Here is an 18,779-nt window from a genome sequence, read left to right as displayed (position 1 = left end):
CCTAGTGTTTATAAACCATGAGATAAGTAAAAACTGTTACTTTTTTCAATTCATTGTATAGACAATATCTAAATAAAAGGTGTTGTTTGTCGTTATTTAGTTACATATTTCTACTCTACATAAGTTATCAATCTGTATAATAGTCATAAATATGATTTTGAACTCTCTAACAAAGATAACTAATGTGTTATTATGACTGCTGGTTCCCTTTACGCCGTTTGTACGCATATGACCATTAATTATTTCAGATCAGTCAAGGTCATAGAAATACGGATATGATTTAAATGTATAATATTTTACTTAGTTTTATGACTTCCGTCAGCCTTGAGAAGTAGTTATCAGATCATTCATCCAATTTTTCGCATTATTATTGTTTATAAATGATAAGCAGCTAATCGCTGCAGATTTCGTACCCCGCTTCTACTTAGAAATGTGTAGAGTAGAATTGTTTGGGATGGGCGTGGACTGCGGTTGGCCACGCCCTCGATTGTGCAATTCTTAAATCACACCACCGAATTCCGCCCCGCGTCACGAAGCCCCGCCTACCTTACGCTCCCATTCAAATTCGAATGGCTCAAGTTCAACCACCAACACAAATATCTGGGTTCACCGCTTCTAAAGTACACATTTCCCCACAGCGTCAAATGAACACGAGTCTATCTGCTTAATTGTTATTTATTTAATACAAACACCCTCAATAAAAACCTGACCAAAACAACAAACAGAAAAGCGAGGGGCTTTAAACAGCTCATTGAGAGACTATGGAGAGCTCATTAATATTTTTACTGGCAGTTACGTTCTTCTGTCCTGTTCAAACAGGTGAGTGAATATGTTTACTTCATCTTTAGGAATCTTTAATGATCATTAATAATTTTAACCATCATTTAATAAGTACATAAATGTATTTTAACCCATATAGAGATTGTTTTCGGAATCATTCACGTGTTAAGTGATATTCAGATAACATTCAGTCACGCTTACGTTGCTTTATTTGCGATTTGTGAATGATATTGTAATTTAAAATGTGCCTCATTTGGTCTATACAAGTTATTATATAAATATATAGAATTTTGTTTTTGTAGGCAGTGCGCATTAATAAATTCTGCATTAATAGATACATTACTTTATGCATTAATAAACATAATTCCTTACTTTTTTTTTGCTCCTGAAATGTTCATAGAAATATATGCTTTTTTTAAGATGCTAAAAGTTGCATTTTAAAACCGTTTAAAAAAATTATTTTCCACACAAGGCAATTTGCATTGTTCGCCTCTCTTTTGCTCAACATGAATGAATTCTCCAATAGTATTGCCTTACAGTAACCACATGTGTCTATACAGTCCATGTGTCTGCTATAGGGGCCCCATTCCATGGTATTTTCGCACACATGCCTTTCCCAGAACTTCTAAATCATTTGCAGTGCATGATGTCACAAGAACAGTAGTAGCGCAGATCCATGGCGTGAGGAACTGGCTCCCCATGCAAACATATTTTTCTACCATAAAGATGCATTACTCATCTTCACAGACAAGAAAAATAGAGGTTTAAAGGAGAGATTATGCTTATGTTGTTTGCTCTCTCAGTGTTGGTTTGGCACGTCTAAGTCTTGCTGGATGGGTACCGGATGAAAAGTTTTTGCAAAGGGATACTTGAATAGCATTGCTATTCTTTTGAGAAAAAAAAGTTAGACCTTGAACATTCATGGAACCTTTCAAATGAAGAAAAGCACTCTGAAAAAAGGATCTTTTTTTATTTTTATTTTTTAAAGTTCCTCAAAATGGTTCTTTTAAGAACTATTCACTGATAGGTTCTTCGAGGGCATCACTGCAAAAACATCCCTTTGGAGCATTTATTTTTAAGAGCGTAGAAGTCTTTGAATCTTCAATAGTAGAAAAGGTGTAGCTTTTTGGGTGTAATTAGATATGTAGGCATAGATAGGCTTCTTATCTCTATATAATGCTTAGAAATAATTAGTTTATGGAGCTGTTTGGACTGTTTGCTAAAATTACGATGAGAGTTTAGTTTAAAAATAACCACAGTTTGACTTTAGGATCAGTAAAGTGAAATGATTTTACTATTTCGGTGAATCTTTCAAAAATGTCCAAGGTCATGTTTTACCCCAAATATTTGCATTACAATAAATGTTGTTGGTGATAACACCAATTTGAAATTAAACAGTCTTTAAGTTAGAAAAAATGAAATTCTAATTTCAACATTCTATTTTTTGGGGGTAAATGTAACCAGCTGAGAGGATTTGATACACTGCTGGGTTAAAAACAGCTCAACTTGGGTTATTTGGCAACCCAGTGGTGGGTAAATATTGGACAGAACAAATGCTGGGTTGTTTAGACAAGTTAACTATTAAAAATGATTATATTGTTGGCTTAAAATGTGTTGGAAATTGAAAATCACACGCAGAATTATAAAGACAACAGCAATAATCAAAAGGTGAACATTTATTATTAAGCAAAAACAGCATTAAAAATTACCCAGCAGCTTAGTTACAGAAAAACTACCCAGTAGCTATAAATAAACAATCCAATAAAATGACCCAACAGGCTGAACCCAGCATTTGGGTTTAAAAAATATCCCAGCATTTTTTGGAGTGTAGGATAACCCCCAAACAGATTCTTTTATAGGCTGGTACACTCTTAAAAATAAAGGTTCTTCAAGCGATGCCATAGAAGAACCATTTTTGATTCCACAAAGAACCATTCAGACAAAGGTTCTTAAAAGAATCATTTCTGTCTTACCTTTTTATAATCTGAAGAACCTTATTTGCCACAAATAACCTATTGTGAAACACAAAGTTTCTTCAGATGCTAAAGGTTCTTTATGGAACCATTTAGACAAAAAGGTTCTTCTATGGCATTGTGAAGCACCTTTCTTTTTAAGAGTGTAGCACTGATGGTTTTATTGAACATGGTTAATATTTTACACATGAGAAAGGTGAAAGACATTGTAAAGAGATATGCTTCTGTATTCTTTTAGCTGGTATATCTACATGTGCAGACTCTAGTGAAGCAAGAACAATAAACCACAAATATTACATTACATGAGAAGATAACCTTCTTGAAGCCTAGAAGGTTTTTTGAGGACTTTTTATCAGTTATGATAAAGCATTTTAGTTTCTCATGTGATAAACCAGATAAACTTTCCATAACATCCTTGGCTTAGCTGCCATGTGTCTTTCTCCTCCCTGAAGATGTCTTGATAGTAGGCGGTTTAGATAATCAGACACACTGTGTGTAGAGATGTCCAAGAAAAAAAACAAACAGCCACGTTGCATTCTGTGGCCACCATCTTCAACTGCATAAACCATGAAAAATACATGGTGCTTTGAAGTAGGGCTGCGCAATATGGCAAAAAATAAAATCTCTTTTTTTTTTCAGAACCTTTGACTGATTCAGAATAACAAATTCAATTTGATTAGCTAACATCATTCAAGTTCTCTTTATTCAAAACTTGAAGTAGTCAACATGAAGTAAATGTTATTTAACATCTTAGCAGAAAATATGTGTGAAATGTGAAGGAAAACATTATATAAACCTGTCTTAAACATATCCTGTTGTTCAGAGATAATATAAAATAAGAAAAATGCATTCAGTTTTAGGTCAACTCAAAAAGTCAAGGCAATTATATCTAGTAGCTGGACTAGTGTAACACCAGTAGTAGGCTGTTTTGAATTAATCAATGATACCTGGAAAAAATCGCCCAGTCACACTTTGAATAGATGTATGATGCCAACTCAAAGTCATAAACCATTTTATATCAACGGAAGGTTTGTCTTTAAATACTGATAAGACCTGTCTACATGTTACATTTGTGTAATCATTAATCAGTTTATGTTCACATTTGCATTATAAGATAGACAACTCTGAATCCTGATTGGATGAGCCAAATTGAAGGGGTTGTAAAATGGTCGCTATAAAGTTAATATGTTTCTGTATTAATGTGTGAAGTTGCTACATTGCTTGGCAACAGCCTGTGATAAGGCTAATGAACTTTGTGGTGATTAATCATTTAAATTAAATTGTAATTATATAATTACATATTAAATATTAAATATATTATAATTAATATAATTAAATATTACAAATATTTGTCACCACTATGAATATAAATCAGTGACTGAATACATTGGCAACCTCCACGATTGTTTTCAGAAATAGTTGACCCAGATCCATTGAGCCGTGGGCTAAAGCCATCAAAAGGCCATTATTAACACACCATTATTCCCCTTACGACTATGAATACTAACTAATGAACGTCACATGACTCTTCCACTTCTGCTTGAGTAAAGGCCTGTTCACACCAAGGATGATAACTGTAAGACAACAATAACAATATAATTCTAAAAATCATTTTCAGTATTAAAGAATGGCAGAGTATTCTAGTTATCTATTTTTACAGTTATCATTCTTGGTGTGAACGGGCCTTAAAGCCACTGTCACTTCTCTTCACAAACACTTACATAAAACAACCTGATTCTGCATATACTTGCCTCACAGACATGAGAAATATATGTATATAAAGCTTAAAATGCCTACTTTTAAGTCATGTAAGTTAAAGTAATCCATATGATACCAATGCAAGTTCCAGTTTTTCCCATCTAAACTCATTATCTCTAATGTAATCACGCCAACAACTGTCAAATGCTAAAGTTTTAAACATCCACGTGGGGACATTTATTCTTCCCAATGTAGGTTAAACCAATGCGCGCACACACACTTGCATACACACAATCTGTATGTCTGTGTGCCAAGTAACCTAAATGATGCCCCTTATTTAGGGGTGTGTGATATTGACAAAAATAATATATTTCTAGGGGGGATTTTTGTTGATAATGATAATAAAACCAAAAAAACTTAGTAAATATACAGTGAGTGAAAAATATTTAATCCCCTGCTGATTTTGTTCATTTGCCCACTGACAAAGAAATAATCAGTGTATAATTTTAATGGTAGGTTTATTTGAACAGTGAGAGACAAAAAAAAAACGCATTTAAAAAAAAAGTTAGAAATGTATTTGGATTTTCATGAGCAAAATAAGTGTTTGATCCCTTCACACAACATGACTTGGTACTTTGTGGCAAAACCCTTGTTGGCAATCACAGAGGTCAGATGTTTCTTGTAGTTGGCCACCAGGTTTGCACACATCTCAGGAGGGATTTTGTCCCACTCCTCTTTGCAGATCCTCTCCAAGTCATTAAGGTCTTCGAGGCTGATGTTTGGCAACTTGAACCTTCAGCTCCCTCCACAGATTTTCTATGGGATTAAGGTCTGGAGACTGGCTAGGCCACTCTAGGACCTTAATGTGCTTCTTCTTGAGCCACTCCTTTGTTGCCTTTGGCGTGTGTTTTAGGTCATTATCATGCTGAAATACCCATCCATGACCTATTTTCAATGGCGTGGCTGAGGGAAGGAGGTTCTCACCCAAGATTTGGTGGTTCATGGCCTTGTCCATCGTCCCTTTGATGCGGTGCAGTTGTCCTGTCCCTTAAGCAGAAAAACACCCCCAAAGCATAATGTTTCCACCTCCATGTTTGATGGTGGGGATGGTGTTCTTAGGGTCATAGGCAGCATTCCTCCTCCTCCAAACACGGCTTGAGTTGAGTTGATGCCAAAGAGCTCCATTTTGGTCTCATCTGACCACAACACTTTCACCCAGTTCTCCTCTGAATCATTCAGATGTTCTTTGGCAAACTTCAGGCGGGCCTGTACATGTGCTTTCTTGAGAGCAGGGGAACCTTGCACGTGCTGCAGGATTTCAGTCCTTCACGGCGTAGTATGTTACCAATTGTTTCTTGGTGACTATGGTCCCAGCTGCCTTGAGATCATTGATAAGATCCTCCCGTGTAGTTCTGGGCTGATACCTCACTGTTCTCATGATCATTGAAACTTCACAAGGTGAGATCTTGCATGAATACCCAGACCGGGGGAGATTGACAGTTATTTTGAGTTTCTTCCATTTGCAAATAATCGCACCAACTGTTGGCATCTTCTCACCAAGCTGCTTGGCGATGGTCTTGTAGCCCATTCTAGCCTTGTGTAGGTCTACAATCTTGTCTCTGATCTCCTTGGACAGCTCTTTGGTCTTAGCCATGGTGGAGAGTTTGAAATCTGATTGATTGCTTCTGTGGACACGTGTCTTTTATACAGATAACAGTTTGAGATTAGGAGCCCTCCCTTTAAGAGAGTGCTCCTAATCTCAGCTCATTACCTGTATAAACGACAGGTGCTGACAGGTGCAAAAACTGATTGATAGAGGATCAAATACTCATTTCACTCATTAAAATGCAAATCAATTTATAACTGTTATGAAATGGGTTTTTCTGTATTTTTGTTGTTGTTATTTTTATTATGGTATTTTTAGTAAAAACTATGGTTATACAAATGGTAATCAATGTGCCAAAAAAAAAAAACTACTACACTTTTACTATAATAAAACCATGGTTAATTTTCATAATGTAATGCACACATCACCTCCATAAACAAACATGAAAATTCTTCAAATTCATCTCGGCTACTTGGAATAAGCCAGAATTTAATAATAATAATAATAAAAACCTTTATTTATCTAGGAAAGTCAGTTGAGAATCAGTTCTCATTTACAATAAAATTGACCTCAGTAGAAGAACGCAATGCAAAAATTATAGTAACGCCACATTTTATTGTCAGTAACGGCGTTGCAACAGGGGAAACAGTCATTTGTTTGATTACTGAAAAAAAGTAATGGCATTAGTAATTTATAACACCGTTATTCCTATCACTGAAAATGATTTTTTTTTCTGAGACATTTCCTTCAAGAATTTACTAAAATTAATAAAATTTATCGACAGTGTCCTCAGATGGAGGGAGTCTATGGAGAATCCTGTGTTCGTTGGTGCATCTCAAAACACAACACTTGTAATGCCTCTTTGGCACTGACATTGTATATCTCCAACAATGGGAGACTCATCATTTTAAATTGGTGCTGGAGCTGTCTTTAAGATCGTTGGTGTCATGTTTCTCAGAGCAAGCGTCCTCCTTAATTACGAACCAGAAGACCTGCTCTTACTGGCATTGAGACACATACAGGCTCTTTCAGATTACAAAGCAGGAAAAACTTGACTCCATCTTTGTCCATACGTGTCACAATCAGTAAATCATACGTAGGTAGACCAAGATAACATACTTAACAGTGTTAGCACTAGATTGTGTACAGTGATAAGGAAGATAAGATGAAAAACAAAACTGATTCATTTAGTTCTCGCCCTCAAGTATTTTAGCTTGTTATCTCTCTGACCTCGAATGACTAAAATAACATGCTTAAGGTGTTGGATAAAGTGTCACTTATGGAAAGCATCACTTCTGTCTCCATCTGACAGGTGTTTTAACTTGTGGACCACGGCAATATCAGTGTGGCAATGGAAAGTGTATCACAGTGAGATGGGTATGCGATGAAACTGATGACTGTGGTGACGGCACTGATGAACTTCCCGCTGCCTGCTGTAAGTGTTCCTCCACCGAAGATAAGTCAGTCCAGTGTGTCAGAACACACAAAAAAAGATATTTTTGATGAAATCCAAGAGCTTTCTGACACGGCATAAACAGCAACACAACTGACATGTACAAGGGCCAGAAAGGACATTGTTAAAATAGTCATTAGTGTTCATTCAACACATTTTTTCCTCTCTTTTCAGTGACCAAGACCTGCAGACCCAGTGAATTCAGCTGTGGTGGGCGACTAAACCAATGTGTGCCAAAGAGCTGGAAGTGTGATGGCAAAGCAGATTGTGAGAACGGTGCAGATGAGGAAGGCTGTGGTGAGTGATGTCTTGAAATCATGTGTATCTTCTTTATGCTGTGTGTACATGTGTATTTAAAATCTCCATCAACACTTACAGCTCCTCGGCGTTGTCTGGATGGCGAATTCCGCTGTGGCAGCGGTCAGTGTGTGACTGCTGCGTTTGTGTGCGATAATGAAAGAGACTGCGATGACGGCAGTGATGAAGTCTCCTGTCCGCCCATCACATGTGGCACTGGCTCCTTCAAGTGCAACAACGCTCAGTGTATACCTCGACTGTGGGTCTGTGATGGAGATGCCGACTGCGCCGATGGCTCAGACGAATTGCCTCAGAAATGCAGTGCAGGGACGCCTAAGCCTACCAAAAACCCCTGCTCCTCTATGGAATTCCACTGCGGCAGTGGGGAATGCATACACAGTAGCTGGAAATGCGACGGGGGAGATGATTGTTTAGATCGTTCGGATGAGAAAAACTGCTGTAAGAAATAAGACTTGTTGATTTTACATTTGCCAGTTAATATTGGACGCTCTTTGCAGTCGCGGCAGATTACCATTATCGTTTTTTACTATGTTACAATGTAAGCTTAAAAGCATCGGTAGCCATTTTAGCCTCAAGACATACAAACTATTTTTGTTTTTCCATATAAACAGCCTTGCCCACATGCCGACCGGATGAGTTCCAGTGTGGTGACGGATCTTGCATTCATGGCAGCCGGCAGTGCAACCACGTATATGACTGTAAAGATATGAGTGATGAGCTGGGCTGTGTTAATGGTAAACCATACAAATTATGCCCTTTACACAAAAGGTGTTTTTCTTTAGGTGTTATTCTGACGTGTTTTACTTATATTTCTCGTTTCTGATTTTCAGCAACCCATTGTGAGCCACCACACAAGTTTAAGTGCCGCAGTGGCGAATGCATCGGCATGGAAAAAGTTTGCAACAAACAACGGGACTGTAGGGATTGGTCCGACGAGCCGTTGCGAGAATGCGGTAAGTAAAAACGGCATTCAAGGAGGTGCATTGTTTAGAAATTCATCAGAAGCCAACCTGTGCTACAATATGTGATTTTCAAATTCACAGATTCTAACGAGTGTCTTTACAACAACGGGGGATGCTCTCATATCTGTAATGACCTGAAGATTGGTTACGAGTGCCTGTGTCCAACTGGCTTCCAGTTGGTAGACAAGAGACGCTGTGAAGGTATGAAACTGAGATTGGTTCCCATACTGAATCATCTGGAAGTCTGGTCATAGTACGTTTCACGTACCTTGGTGCAGATCCAGTTTAAAGAATGATTTCATTTGGACTTCAAACTTATTTGCTCTTTTCTGAGCTGGAAATAAGCTTAGAGTTTGTTCAGTTAGCCTGTTGTCGCCTGTCATGATTCACCGTTCTGAAGCAACAGAATGACCGTTCAACTTCAAACCCATATGTTTGTTTGATTTCTTCAGACATTGATGAGTGCGCCAACCCAGACACTTGCAGCCAAATCTGCGTCAACCAGATTGGTAGTTACAAGTGTGAGTGCAAGGATGGCTACCAGATGGACCCAGCAAGCAAGGCTTGCAAAGCTATTGGTACAAATTCTAAACTTCTAAAAAGTAATTTCCGATAGTTGCACACTGATAAACTCATACTCACTAACACGCTTCCGCAGGAACCATCGCCTACCTGTTTTTCACCAATCGGCACGAGGTAAGGAAGATGACTCTGGATCGTAGCGAGTACACACGTGTAATTCCCCGCCTGAAGAACGTTGTAGCACTGGATATTAACATTGCTTCCAGGGAGATCTACTGGTCGGATTTATCCCTCAGAAAGATCTACAGGTAAATCTTTGGACTTATGGTCAGTCTGAGGATAAATTGAGAATAAACTGCTTCTTATCCAACCGAACGGTGCCTGGTGTCATATTTTGTCTTTCTTTCGCAGAGCACCAATGGATACAGCAGATAACTCCTCCCAACATAGTGTTGTGATTGGCAGTGATTTAGATGCACCGGAAGGCATCGCCTTCGACTGGATCCATGGAAACATCTACTGGACGGACAGTCTCAAAGGCGCCATCTCTGTGGCAACAGCAGACGGAAGCAAACGCAAGACTCTCTTTAAAGAAAACCTGGCCAAGCCACGTGCTATAGTGGTCGACCCTATTAAGAAGTAGGTCAAGTCCTTGGAACTCTAAAATGTAGGGATAAACTACATGGGCAAGTGGTTTACTAAATCTTCTCTGATATGTTGTAGCTTCATGTTCTGGACTGATTGGGGCACACCAGCTAAGATCGAGAGAGGTGGACTTAATGGAGGGGATCGCTATGCCCTAGTTACAGATAACATTGTCTGGCCCAACGGAATAACCCTTGGTATGAACATGTCCACTTACATAACTGTCTACAACAGGGGGTCCAAATTCTGTCCCAGAGGGCTGATGTCCTGTAGAGTTTAGCTAGAACTTGCTTCAACATAGCTGGAAGTAGGAAGAACTCTGCAGGACACCAGCCCTCCAGGACTAAGTTTGGAGACCCCTGGTCCACAAAGTGTATCTTTGGTCTGACCCACATTCTTGTCTTGTCCCATGCCTAGACCTTTTAAACCAGCGTCTGTACTGGGTCGACTCCAAATTGCACACTCTCTCCAGCATCAGCGTGCAGGGAGATGGTCGGCGTACTCTGATCATTGACCAAGGCAAACTTGCCCACCCTCTGGGTCTCGCTGTTTTTGAGGTAACACTTTCATACTCCTTTCGAACTTGTTGTTGGAAGACCTTGGTTAGGAGGTTACCTTATTGCTTACTCAAGAATTCTCCATTGTCATTTTTAGGAAAAAGTTTTTTGGACGGATGTGAGCAATAACGCAATTCTGAGTGCGAATCGTGTGACTGGAAGCGACATCACAAAAGTGGCCGAACACATCTCGTCCCCAGAGGACATCGTCTTGTACCACAACCTCAAGCAACCGAGTGGTACGTTGGCCAATTGATTTTCCATCTAAAATGCATAATAGTCTTCAATGTAGCTCTGAAAGTTATTCTGGATGTCTTTCCAGGAACCAACTGGTGCAGGATCAACAATGGTGGATGTGAATTCCTGTGTCTGGCTGCCCCTCAAATTAACAGACTCTCACCCAAGTACACTTGCGCCTGCCCAGACAACATGGTGTTGGCCAGAGACATGCGCAAATGTGTTCAAGGCAAGTCAGATTAGGTGCATGCTGTTTGGACATGGATGTAATGTAATTCCTAAAGATTTCTCCATTTGACGTCTTATTTTGTGTTTTATTTTGAACAGCTGTAGTCACACCAGAACCTCCTGTCAAGCCCGAAATAGTTACAACTAGTCGTCCTCAAGTACCTTCAAAGACAACACCAAAACCTTCTGGTCCTTCCACTACCAATGCGCAACCTTCATCTACTCCTGCTCCTGTGATCCCTAATCGACCCACTCAAGCTGCCCCAATCAAGCCTTCCCAAGCCACAACTAAACTTCCTTTATCCACCCAGACAGGTATTTCTCGCTTTGTCCACCCAGACATTACCATCTGTCCCGGTCTACGCCTTTTCCTGGCAAACCCAAGCCCCAACCTTAATCTCAAGATTCTAGAGCAGGGTTCTTCAAATCTTGCCCTGGTGGGCCAATGTGGAACCCTTATCAAACTTACCTACCTGTGATTTTCGAATGATCCTAAAGACATTGATTAGCTTGTTCAGGTGTGTTTGATTAGGGTTAGAGCTAAACTCTGCAGGAAAGTGTATCTCATAGGCCAGATTTGAGGATCCCTGCTCTAGAGATTCCTGAACCCCTCAAGATGATCTTACAGTTTTGCTGAAATGTGAGAAATCTGTTTTATAATTATGGTTTTCTTTCTCCTTAGATGACCACTACAGTAATGTTAAAGCCCTGTCTGAAGCATCATCTTCCACACCGTTGGCCTTGTACATTTTGCTTCCTCTAGGTGAGCCTCAAGCAATGTAAAATGTTGTGTTCCGATAGCTAGTGAGTTACTAACAAATGGAGCATTTTAAAGGGATAGTTCACCCAAAAATGAAATTTACCCCATGATTTACTCACCCTCAAGCCATCCTAGGTGTATATGACCTTCTTCTTTCAGACGAATACAATCGGAGTTATATTAAAAAATATCCTATTCTGAGATGGTTAAGTCTCTTTTTGTTGCATTAAAAAAAAAAAAGATCTACATGGTTCTGGGGGGTTAATGAAGCCCCCCCTGAAACAAATCAATGTGTTTTTGTAAGAAAAATATCCACATTTAAAACTTTATAAACCATAATCAATAATCAATAGAATATGCTAGTCTCGTGAGAACCAAGTTTTGTTTACACCAAAGGAAAACCAGTCTCCTCTTGGCTTATGTCAAAATTCTCCAATGTTTTTCTTTACAAAGCCCTGTTTTATTCTTCTAATTTGTGACCGTTTTTTTGTTTTGCTCTCTCCACTGTGCTTCCTCATTCGCCGCCATGTTTGTCTACGACCTACTTCATCCTTTGAAAGGCTACTCTCTTGTGTGTTTGACAGTTAACAAAAGCTAGAAATTATGGTTTATAACGTTTTAAATATGGTGTTTATTAACCCACTGGCGCTGTGTGGAGCACTTTTTATGATGGAAGGACACACTTTATTGGTCTTCAAAATCTCAACAGCCATTGACTGCCATTATAAAGCTTGGAAGAGCTAGGACATGTCTTATTATAATTCTGATTGTATTCGCCCAAAAGAAAAAAAGTCATATACATCTAGGATGGCTTGAGGGTGCTTAAATCATGAGGTCATTTAAATTTTTGGGTGAACTATCCCTTTAATGCATTATGTAGGTGCACATAGGCTGTTCCAGAGGTTGGCAATTTAAAAGTCACAACGTAACTAAAGTAGCGAATGATCTTTTCTTTAGTATTGTGACATACATCCAAGTGAAATTAAATACTGAAAAGGATCATATGTAGGCCGGCACTTGGTTCTGCTTATTAGTTGTTGGTTGTAGCTTAGCAACATGATAATGGCAAACTATTGTTTAAAAAAAATCAGTTGTGAGTCACATAGAGAGAGCTATTAGGGTGTTGCTGTCAAATGTATAATGTTCCAAACAGGTTTCATGATGGTTAGGATGCTGTCTATTTTCTTATCTATTCTGTCTCCCATTTTAATTTGAATGTCTAATCTTTTTAAAGCAATCCTGTGTTTGGTTGTGGGTGGCACCGTGCTGTTATGGAGAAGGTGGCGTCAGAAAAATACCAACAGCATCCACTTTGACAACCCCGTTTATCAAAAGACCACAGAGGACCAGGTGCATCTGTGCAGAAACGGTAGTTCTGATGGCTATTTTTACCCACAGGTACGATATATAAGATATATAAGATATTTTTGATTAAATCTGATCCTCCATAGACAGCAAGTTTTCTTCCAAGTTCAAGGCCTATTAATAATGTCCGATAATGATGGTCTTATTTTGCTTCACAGAGACAGATTGTGAGTATTGATGATGAAATATGATGACGACACTGAGGTCCGCGCCAAAACAGACAACGTTTCAACACAAGCCATATTTGATGTCTTCCTTACTTGGAGGAACAGTGGAGAACAGTAAAGAGTGGATATACAAACTGCCTTTTTACACAAGGCATTTGATGCAAAAAAAAAAACAAACAATCAAGAGCTGACGGTGTAGAGCAGTCACAAGGAAAAAAAAAAAAACTAAAACAAAGAAACCTCAGAGAACAACAACCTCAGCTTATCAAGGCTGCTTAGCACTTAACTTTATAAAAATTATACAAAAAATTACTACAGATATATTTTAATAGCACTTAAAATTAAAATCAAGATATTCTCATGAGATATCCATGATAGTATTGTAAATATTGTTTGTGTTAGTATAAAATGAATTTTGTTTTTTAAGATTTTTTTTGCAGGGATCAAAAAACATTTTTTCCAAAACATTCGTAACCCTCTCTGTGAAAGTCTCAAAATCTAATTATGAGATAACAAGCATAAAACCATTCATTTCACTATGATTTCAATCTTTGCCATGGCCTTACTCAGTCAATATTAAAGATATCAAGGTTACATTTTCGCATAATTTTGTGTACCTTATGAAGGATGATTTTATGTAGAAAACAGTAAAAAAAAAGCTGGGTTTTTATAGCCAGGGTCACATTTGTGTTATTTAATTCACATGTTAATTCTTTAAAGATGCAGTACATTCACATTTAGGCAAAAAAGGACTATTTACTGTCATGAGCTGTGCAAAGTTGGTTTTGCTAATGTTTGATGGCAATGTTTACACCATTTGCAGTCATCAAGTTCTTATTTGCGTGCCAAAAGGTCAATGTTACTTTGGAAACTGTAAGTTCACAGTAAAAGGACTTTGTCCAACAGCTGCTTTCTCATATGCAGTATTGATATTGAGGTTACTCAGCTTTTACTATTATATCAGCCAATGATTCCAGTGATTTTAATGCAGCTAAAATGTGGATGAATCATGCTAAATACTATTCAGGGAATAGTCCCAGAGAATGTCCTACGTTTTTATTACAAACAAGTTGTTTTACATTCTCAGTGTGAATGTGTAAATAATGTATGTAAATAATATGTTTATTTTTGCATATACATTGCATTTGTATTTTTAAGTATGCAGTATTGTATATAAAGAAATGTTTTATTTATTTTTTTGAATCTAAATGTTTCTGTACATTCTGATTGATTGATTAATCTTTTATGGGAAGCCAATCACGATTGTTCCTGACCTGTGTGTAAACTTAACTTGAAATAAACAATTTGAAGATTTCACTTGACTGTAGTTGTTTTTCATGTAGTAAATCTGACACAAACAGGCTATGCTTAAATATAAATCCAATAAAATCTAATATTCCAGTACAGTTTAGAAGAACCGCAAAGGATAAAACAGTTCGTAGCTTCAGTAAAGTGAATTTAGAATAAAAACACTGGCACTATGAGGATCAGTTTCAGCAGATGAGAAGATCAAAGGTCAATTCCTTTTCCCAGAGATCTGCAGCACATGAGGCCCAGGGTGAAAATGACTTCTGCTAAATACCGACATCACAAAGGCAGCTGTAAATGCTTATACACGTGGCTGTGCTTATAAATAAGACCACTTTTCTACTTTTTACTGTGACCCGTAAAACCACAAAGGCATGATAGTAAAGCCATGACTTCTGGTGATTTCCAGGAAAGTGAATTCTAGGAAACTCTCAAGTCTCAGATTTCAAAACACACTTGCCCAATGGGATGACACTATAATATGCTGACATCCTGGGAAAAGTGGGCCATGGATTAGTTGGAGCCGGTGGGTGGGTGGACCTCTATGACCTGTATGTGTTTTCGACTAAGGCGACTGGGCAAACAGCTCCGCCTCCAACATGTTTGGTTATCACTCAAGGTTCTGGCACTTGTTGGAGTGCTGTGTGGGGTGAGCAGAAAACCAGTCATGGAATGAGGTGGGCGGGATTTCATGGGAGTCAATGGCAGCTTTATTTTACAGGGATCATACAGAATGCATGTTTTTTTTTTTTTTTAGTACTGACCTGAATAAGACATTTCAAATAAAATACATTTACATATAGTCCACAAGAGAAAATAATAGTTGAAATTATGAAAATGACCCTGTTCAAAAGTTTATATACGCTAATTTGTTGCCTGAATAATCCTCAGCTGTGTTCTTTTTGTTTAGTAATAGTTGTTCATGAGTCCCATGTTTGTCATGAACAGTTCAACTGTCTGCTGTTCTTTAGAAAAATCCTTCAGGTTCCACAAATTCTTCAGTATTTTTGTGTATTTGAACCCTTTCCAATAATGACTGTATGATATTGGGATTTAACGAGGGACTTATATGCAACTACTACAGAAGGTTCAAACGCTCACTGATGCTCCAGAAGGAAACACGATGCATTAAACTTTTTTTAATTGGAAAATAATGGTAAATTTACCTTTTTTTGTCTTCAGGGAAACATGTAAGTATCTTCTGAAGGGCAGTACTAAATGAAAAAAAAAAGAGATATATAAGCAAAATAAGAAAAATGTACACATCTTCATTCTGTTCAAAAGTTTTCACCCCGGCTCTGAATGCATCGTGTGTTTTCCTTTAAAGCATCAGTGAGTGTTTTAACCTTCTGTAATAGTTGCGTATGAGTCTCGAAGTTGTCCTCATTGTGAAAAGATGAAAACCAAATAATTTGTGGGACCTGGAGGATTTTTCTTAATAAAAACAGGTAGTTTAAGAAAAGCGGCTGTGGATCATTCAGGTAACAACACAGTATTAAGAATCAAGTGTATGTAAACTTTTGAACAGGGTAATACTTTATAAATTCAACTATCATTTTCTCTTGTGGACTATATGAAAATGTCTTATGTGAAATATCTATCAATATCACTATGGCTGCATTTCTTTGATTAAATATACAGTATAAACTGTACTACTGTGAAATATTATTACTATTTAAAATAACAGTTTTATTTTTTAATATGTTGTAAAATATATAATTAAAAATAAATTGTCTTCAGTGTCACATGATCCTTCAGAAATAATTCTAATATGCTGATTTGCTGCTCAATGATAACAGCATCACTTGAAACAGATGTCTTTTGTGAAACAATAATATTAATTATTATTCTTAATTATCTATTTATTGTGTCTGTTCTGAATAAAAGCATTCATTTCTTACCAACCACAAACTTTTGAAAGATGCCCTTTATAAGTTATGGCCATTGAATTGAAGTATTTAAGGATCTGTCTTTCATTTGACTTTAAAACACCAGACGTACATCACAGTGTGTTCAGGACGGTCTGTAATTGTTTTTTTGCCCCATGATCTCCCAGAAATCCTGTGTTCTGACATCACTAATGATAAGCCTTAGATGTCTGGACGCTCTGTCACTGCACAATGTTTGTGTGGCGTGTTTGTTTTGTGACTTTGCTTTGTGAAGAAAAAAAAAATCCTCATATGGAATAATGCATTATATATTCACATAACAGAGCAAATCCTTAATTTTTCTATCAAAGTCAAGATTTTTGCAAACAGTTCATATTTTGGTGTTCAACATATTCAGTGGATCTAGTGAATTGAGTGATAAAATCATCCCAGCTGACCAGTGTAGAAGGCAAGGAAATACAACATATATTGCCTATTAAACATCAACAGTGATCTATAATAATGCCAAAAGGAGGATCCTACCTTAAGGGGGTCGCACACCGAACGCGCAGCGCAGCGCCGCGTCGCGTCGCGCCACGTCTTTAAAATTCGAACACATAGTTTTCTATGAGCATACGCACACCGGCGGCGCCATTCGGCGTCTGTCCGCGGCGCCCAGCTACGACTCAGGAAGCTGTTCAAATTTCTGCCGCGCCACAGAGCGCCATCTGCATAGTTTTATATTAAATAACATCATATTTGTCTCAAATCGTCCTATTAGATTAAAAAAACAAGATACCACTGCTGCAAAATACTACTTACATTAGGTTTACAGCTTGAAAAAAATGTAAACCTATATAATTAATTCATATTTTATTTTCTCGAGACATTTTTACATAGGCTACGCAAAATCTAAAGTCCTATGTAACATTTGCCTGTCATTATTATATTCACTGTCTTTGACTGCCATCTATTGGATTTACAAGGTCACAACCGTCATTCAGGTCATTTAAATAACGGTGTAGCGGAGCGCGATGGACGACGAAAAACTGATCAAGGAAGTAGGGCAATAGAAATAGCCAGAATTATTTGCAACAAATCATAGATTCAACATAAGGAATTCATCAGCTTGGAGGAAGATTACCGATGTCATCGGTTTTTCAGGTAAGAATGTTCAATTTTGTTTACGTACGATCTGAGGTAAAATGTATAGTGAGCAACTGTATGTAATTGTACAGTACAATCATAAAATAATGTACAGTACAGGCATTGTCATTTCATGTCCTTAAAAATATCAATACTGTTGACCACAAAATGACAATTATTTTATTTTAAATACAAACCCTCATGTTGAATTAAGACTCCAATAAACTGCCTCAACAACAATACGATTATAATTGAAGTTTAAAAAGAAATAAGTATACCTTACACAACAAAATAGCATGTAGTTTTTTATTGAGCAAACAAATCATATTACTAGCTACAGCATAAGAAATGTTGAAATTGCTTGTAATAATACAAAATGCTACTAATTGATGAATGGGAATCTAGCCTAAAAATGAGCTGGCGCGTATAGAATGTGCGCGTCCGGTGTGCGATACCTCCAGCTGTCCTCGGCGCGACGCGACGCGACGCTGCGCTGCGCGTTCGGTGTGCGACCCCCTTTATTCTCCTCCACTTTATTCTGTATTCTACCTTTTATGATTACATTACCACTACCTTTTTTCTTCCTCTGAGCCATAACTGCAAATTTAAAGAAAGGAAGTCTAATCAACACTGAACTGTGACGGAGAACATCAAAGCAGTGAATAACAGGTAAAAGCTGAACTCTGAACTTCTCCTTATGTTATTTATGTATCTTGGCCTCCTGCCATGCCTATATGCAAAAAGGAGAATTGTTTACCTTTCTCTTTAATCGCAGTTAGTAAACACCGAGTCAGATAACTTACGGGGGCTGCGAAAGGATATAAAAATATTTGTGTATTAATAATAATGTTATTTGTATAGGGTTAATTAATAATGAACTTAATATTATATATTTCTACACATTTATTATTATTATTATTAATAATTACAAAGTATCAGACCTTTTTTTTTCCACATGATTTTTCTGCCCTCTAGAGGTCTGACTGAACTATAACCATGTTTTTCTACGACGAAGTCACGTGGACGGACAAAGACGCACGTTTTTATCCAAAAACTCAAATTAACCGTCCAAATATGAAACAGAATGGACTGTTTCGGTGTCTACGAAGAAATAAAATTGTTAGTTGAAAAAAAAAAACACGATAGGAGGAGATATTTGAACCATGAACTGTATGACGTAGGGGGG

General features: G+C 37.6%; 2 protein-coding genes across 2 annotated transcripts in view; both read left to right on the top strand.

Moving 5' to 3' along the window:
- Window positions 1-615: 615 nt before the first annotated feature.
- On the top strand, window positions 616-14,588 carry ldlra (low density lipoprotein receptor a). The gene is made up of 18 exons (XM_073842673.1): window positions 616-819; window positions 7,370-7,492; window positions 7,685-7,807; window positions 7,889-8,266; window positions 8,440-8,562; window positions 8,659-8,781; window positions 8,872-8,991; window positions 9,243-9,368; window positions 9,449-9,620; window positions 9,724-9,951; window positions 10,036-10,154; window positions 10,375-10,514; window positions 10,612-10,753; window positions 10,837-10,980; window positions 11,079-11,294; window positions 11,662-11,742; window positions 12,974-13,137; window positions 13,263-14,588. Exons 1-18 carry the CDS (start codon window positions 762-764, stop codon window positions 13,293-13,295), a joined length of 2,613 nt encoding a protein of 870 aa, XP_073698774.1. The 5' UTR covers window positions 616-761; the 3' UTR covers window positions 13,296-14,588.
- A 3,005-nt stretch (window positions 14,589-17,593) lies between these two features.
- kri1 (KRI1 homolog) overlaps window positions 17,594-18,779 on the top strand; it is an 11,051-nt gene continuing 9,865 nt past the window's right edge. The window contains exon 1 of the mRNA XM_073833150.1: window positions 17,594-17,611. Within this exon, the coding sequence (XP_073689251.1) occupies window positions 17,594-17,611 (18 nt within the window). The remainder of the gene's footprint in view (window positions 17,612-18,779) is intronic.

Source organism: Garra rufa, chromosome 1, assembly GCF_049309525.1.
Source record: "Garra rufa chromosome 1, GarRuf1.0, whole genome shotgun sequence".
Lineage (NCBI taxonomy): Eukaryota > Metazoa > Chordata > Actinopteri > Cypriniformes > Cyprinidae > Garra > Garra rufa.
Note: the sequence above shows the minus strand (reverse complement) of the source record. Positions and strands in the feature narration are given on the sequence as shown.

What these genes read in the sequence shown, in the direction of transcription:
- ldlra (XM_073842673.1), top strand. Translation starts at nt 762, where the DNA reads ATGGAGAGCTCATTAATATTTTTACTGGCAGTTACGTTCTTCTGTCCT. An exon ending in TGCAGATGAGGAAGGCTGTG is followed by an intron (nt 7,808 to 7,888) that starts GTGAGTGATGTC and finishes CAACACTTACAG; the next exon opens with CTCCTCGGCGTTGTCTGGAT. An exon ending in GCCCAACGGAATAACCCTTG is followed by an intron (nt 10,155 to 10,374) that starts GTATGAACATGT and finishes TCCCATGCCTAG; the next exon opens with ACCTTTTAAACCAGCGTCTG.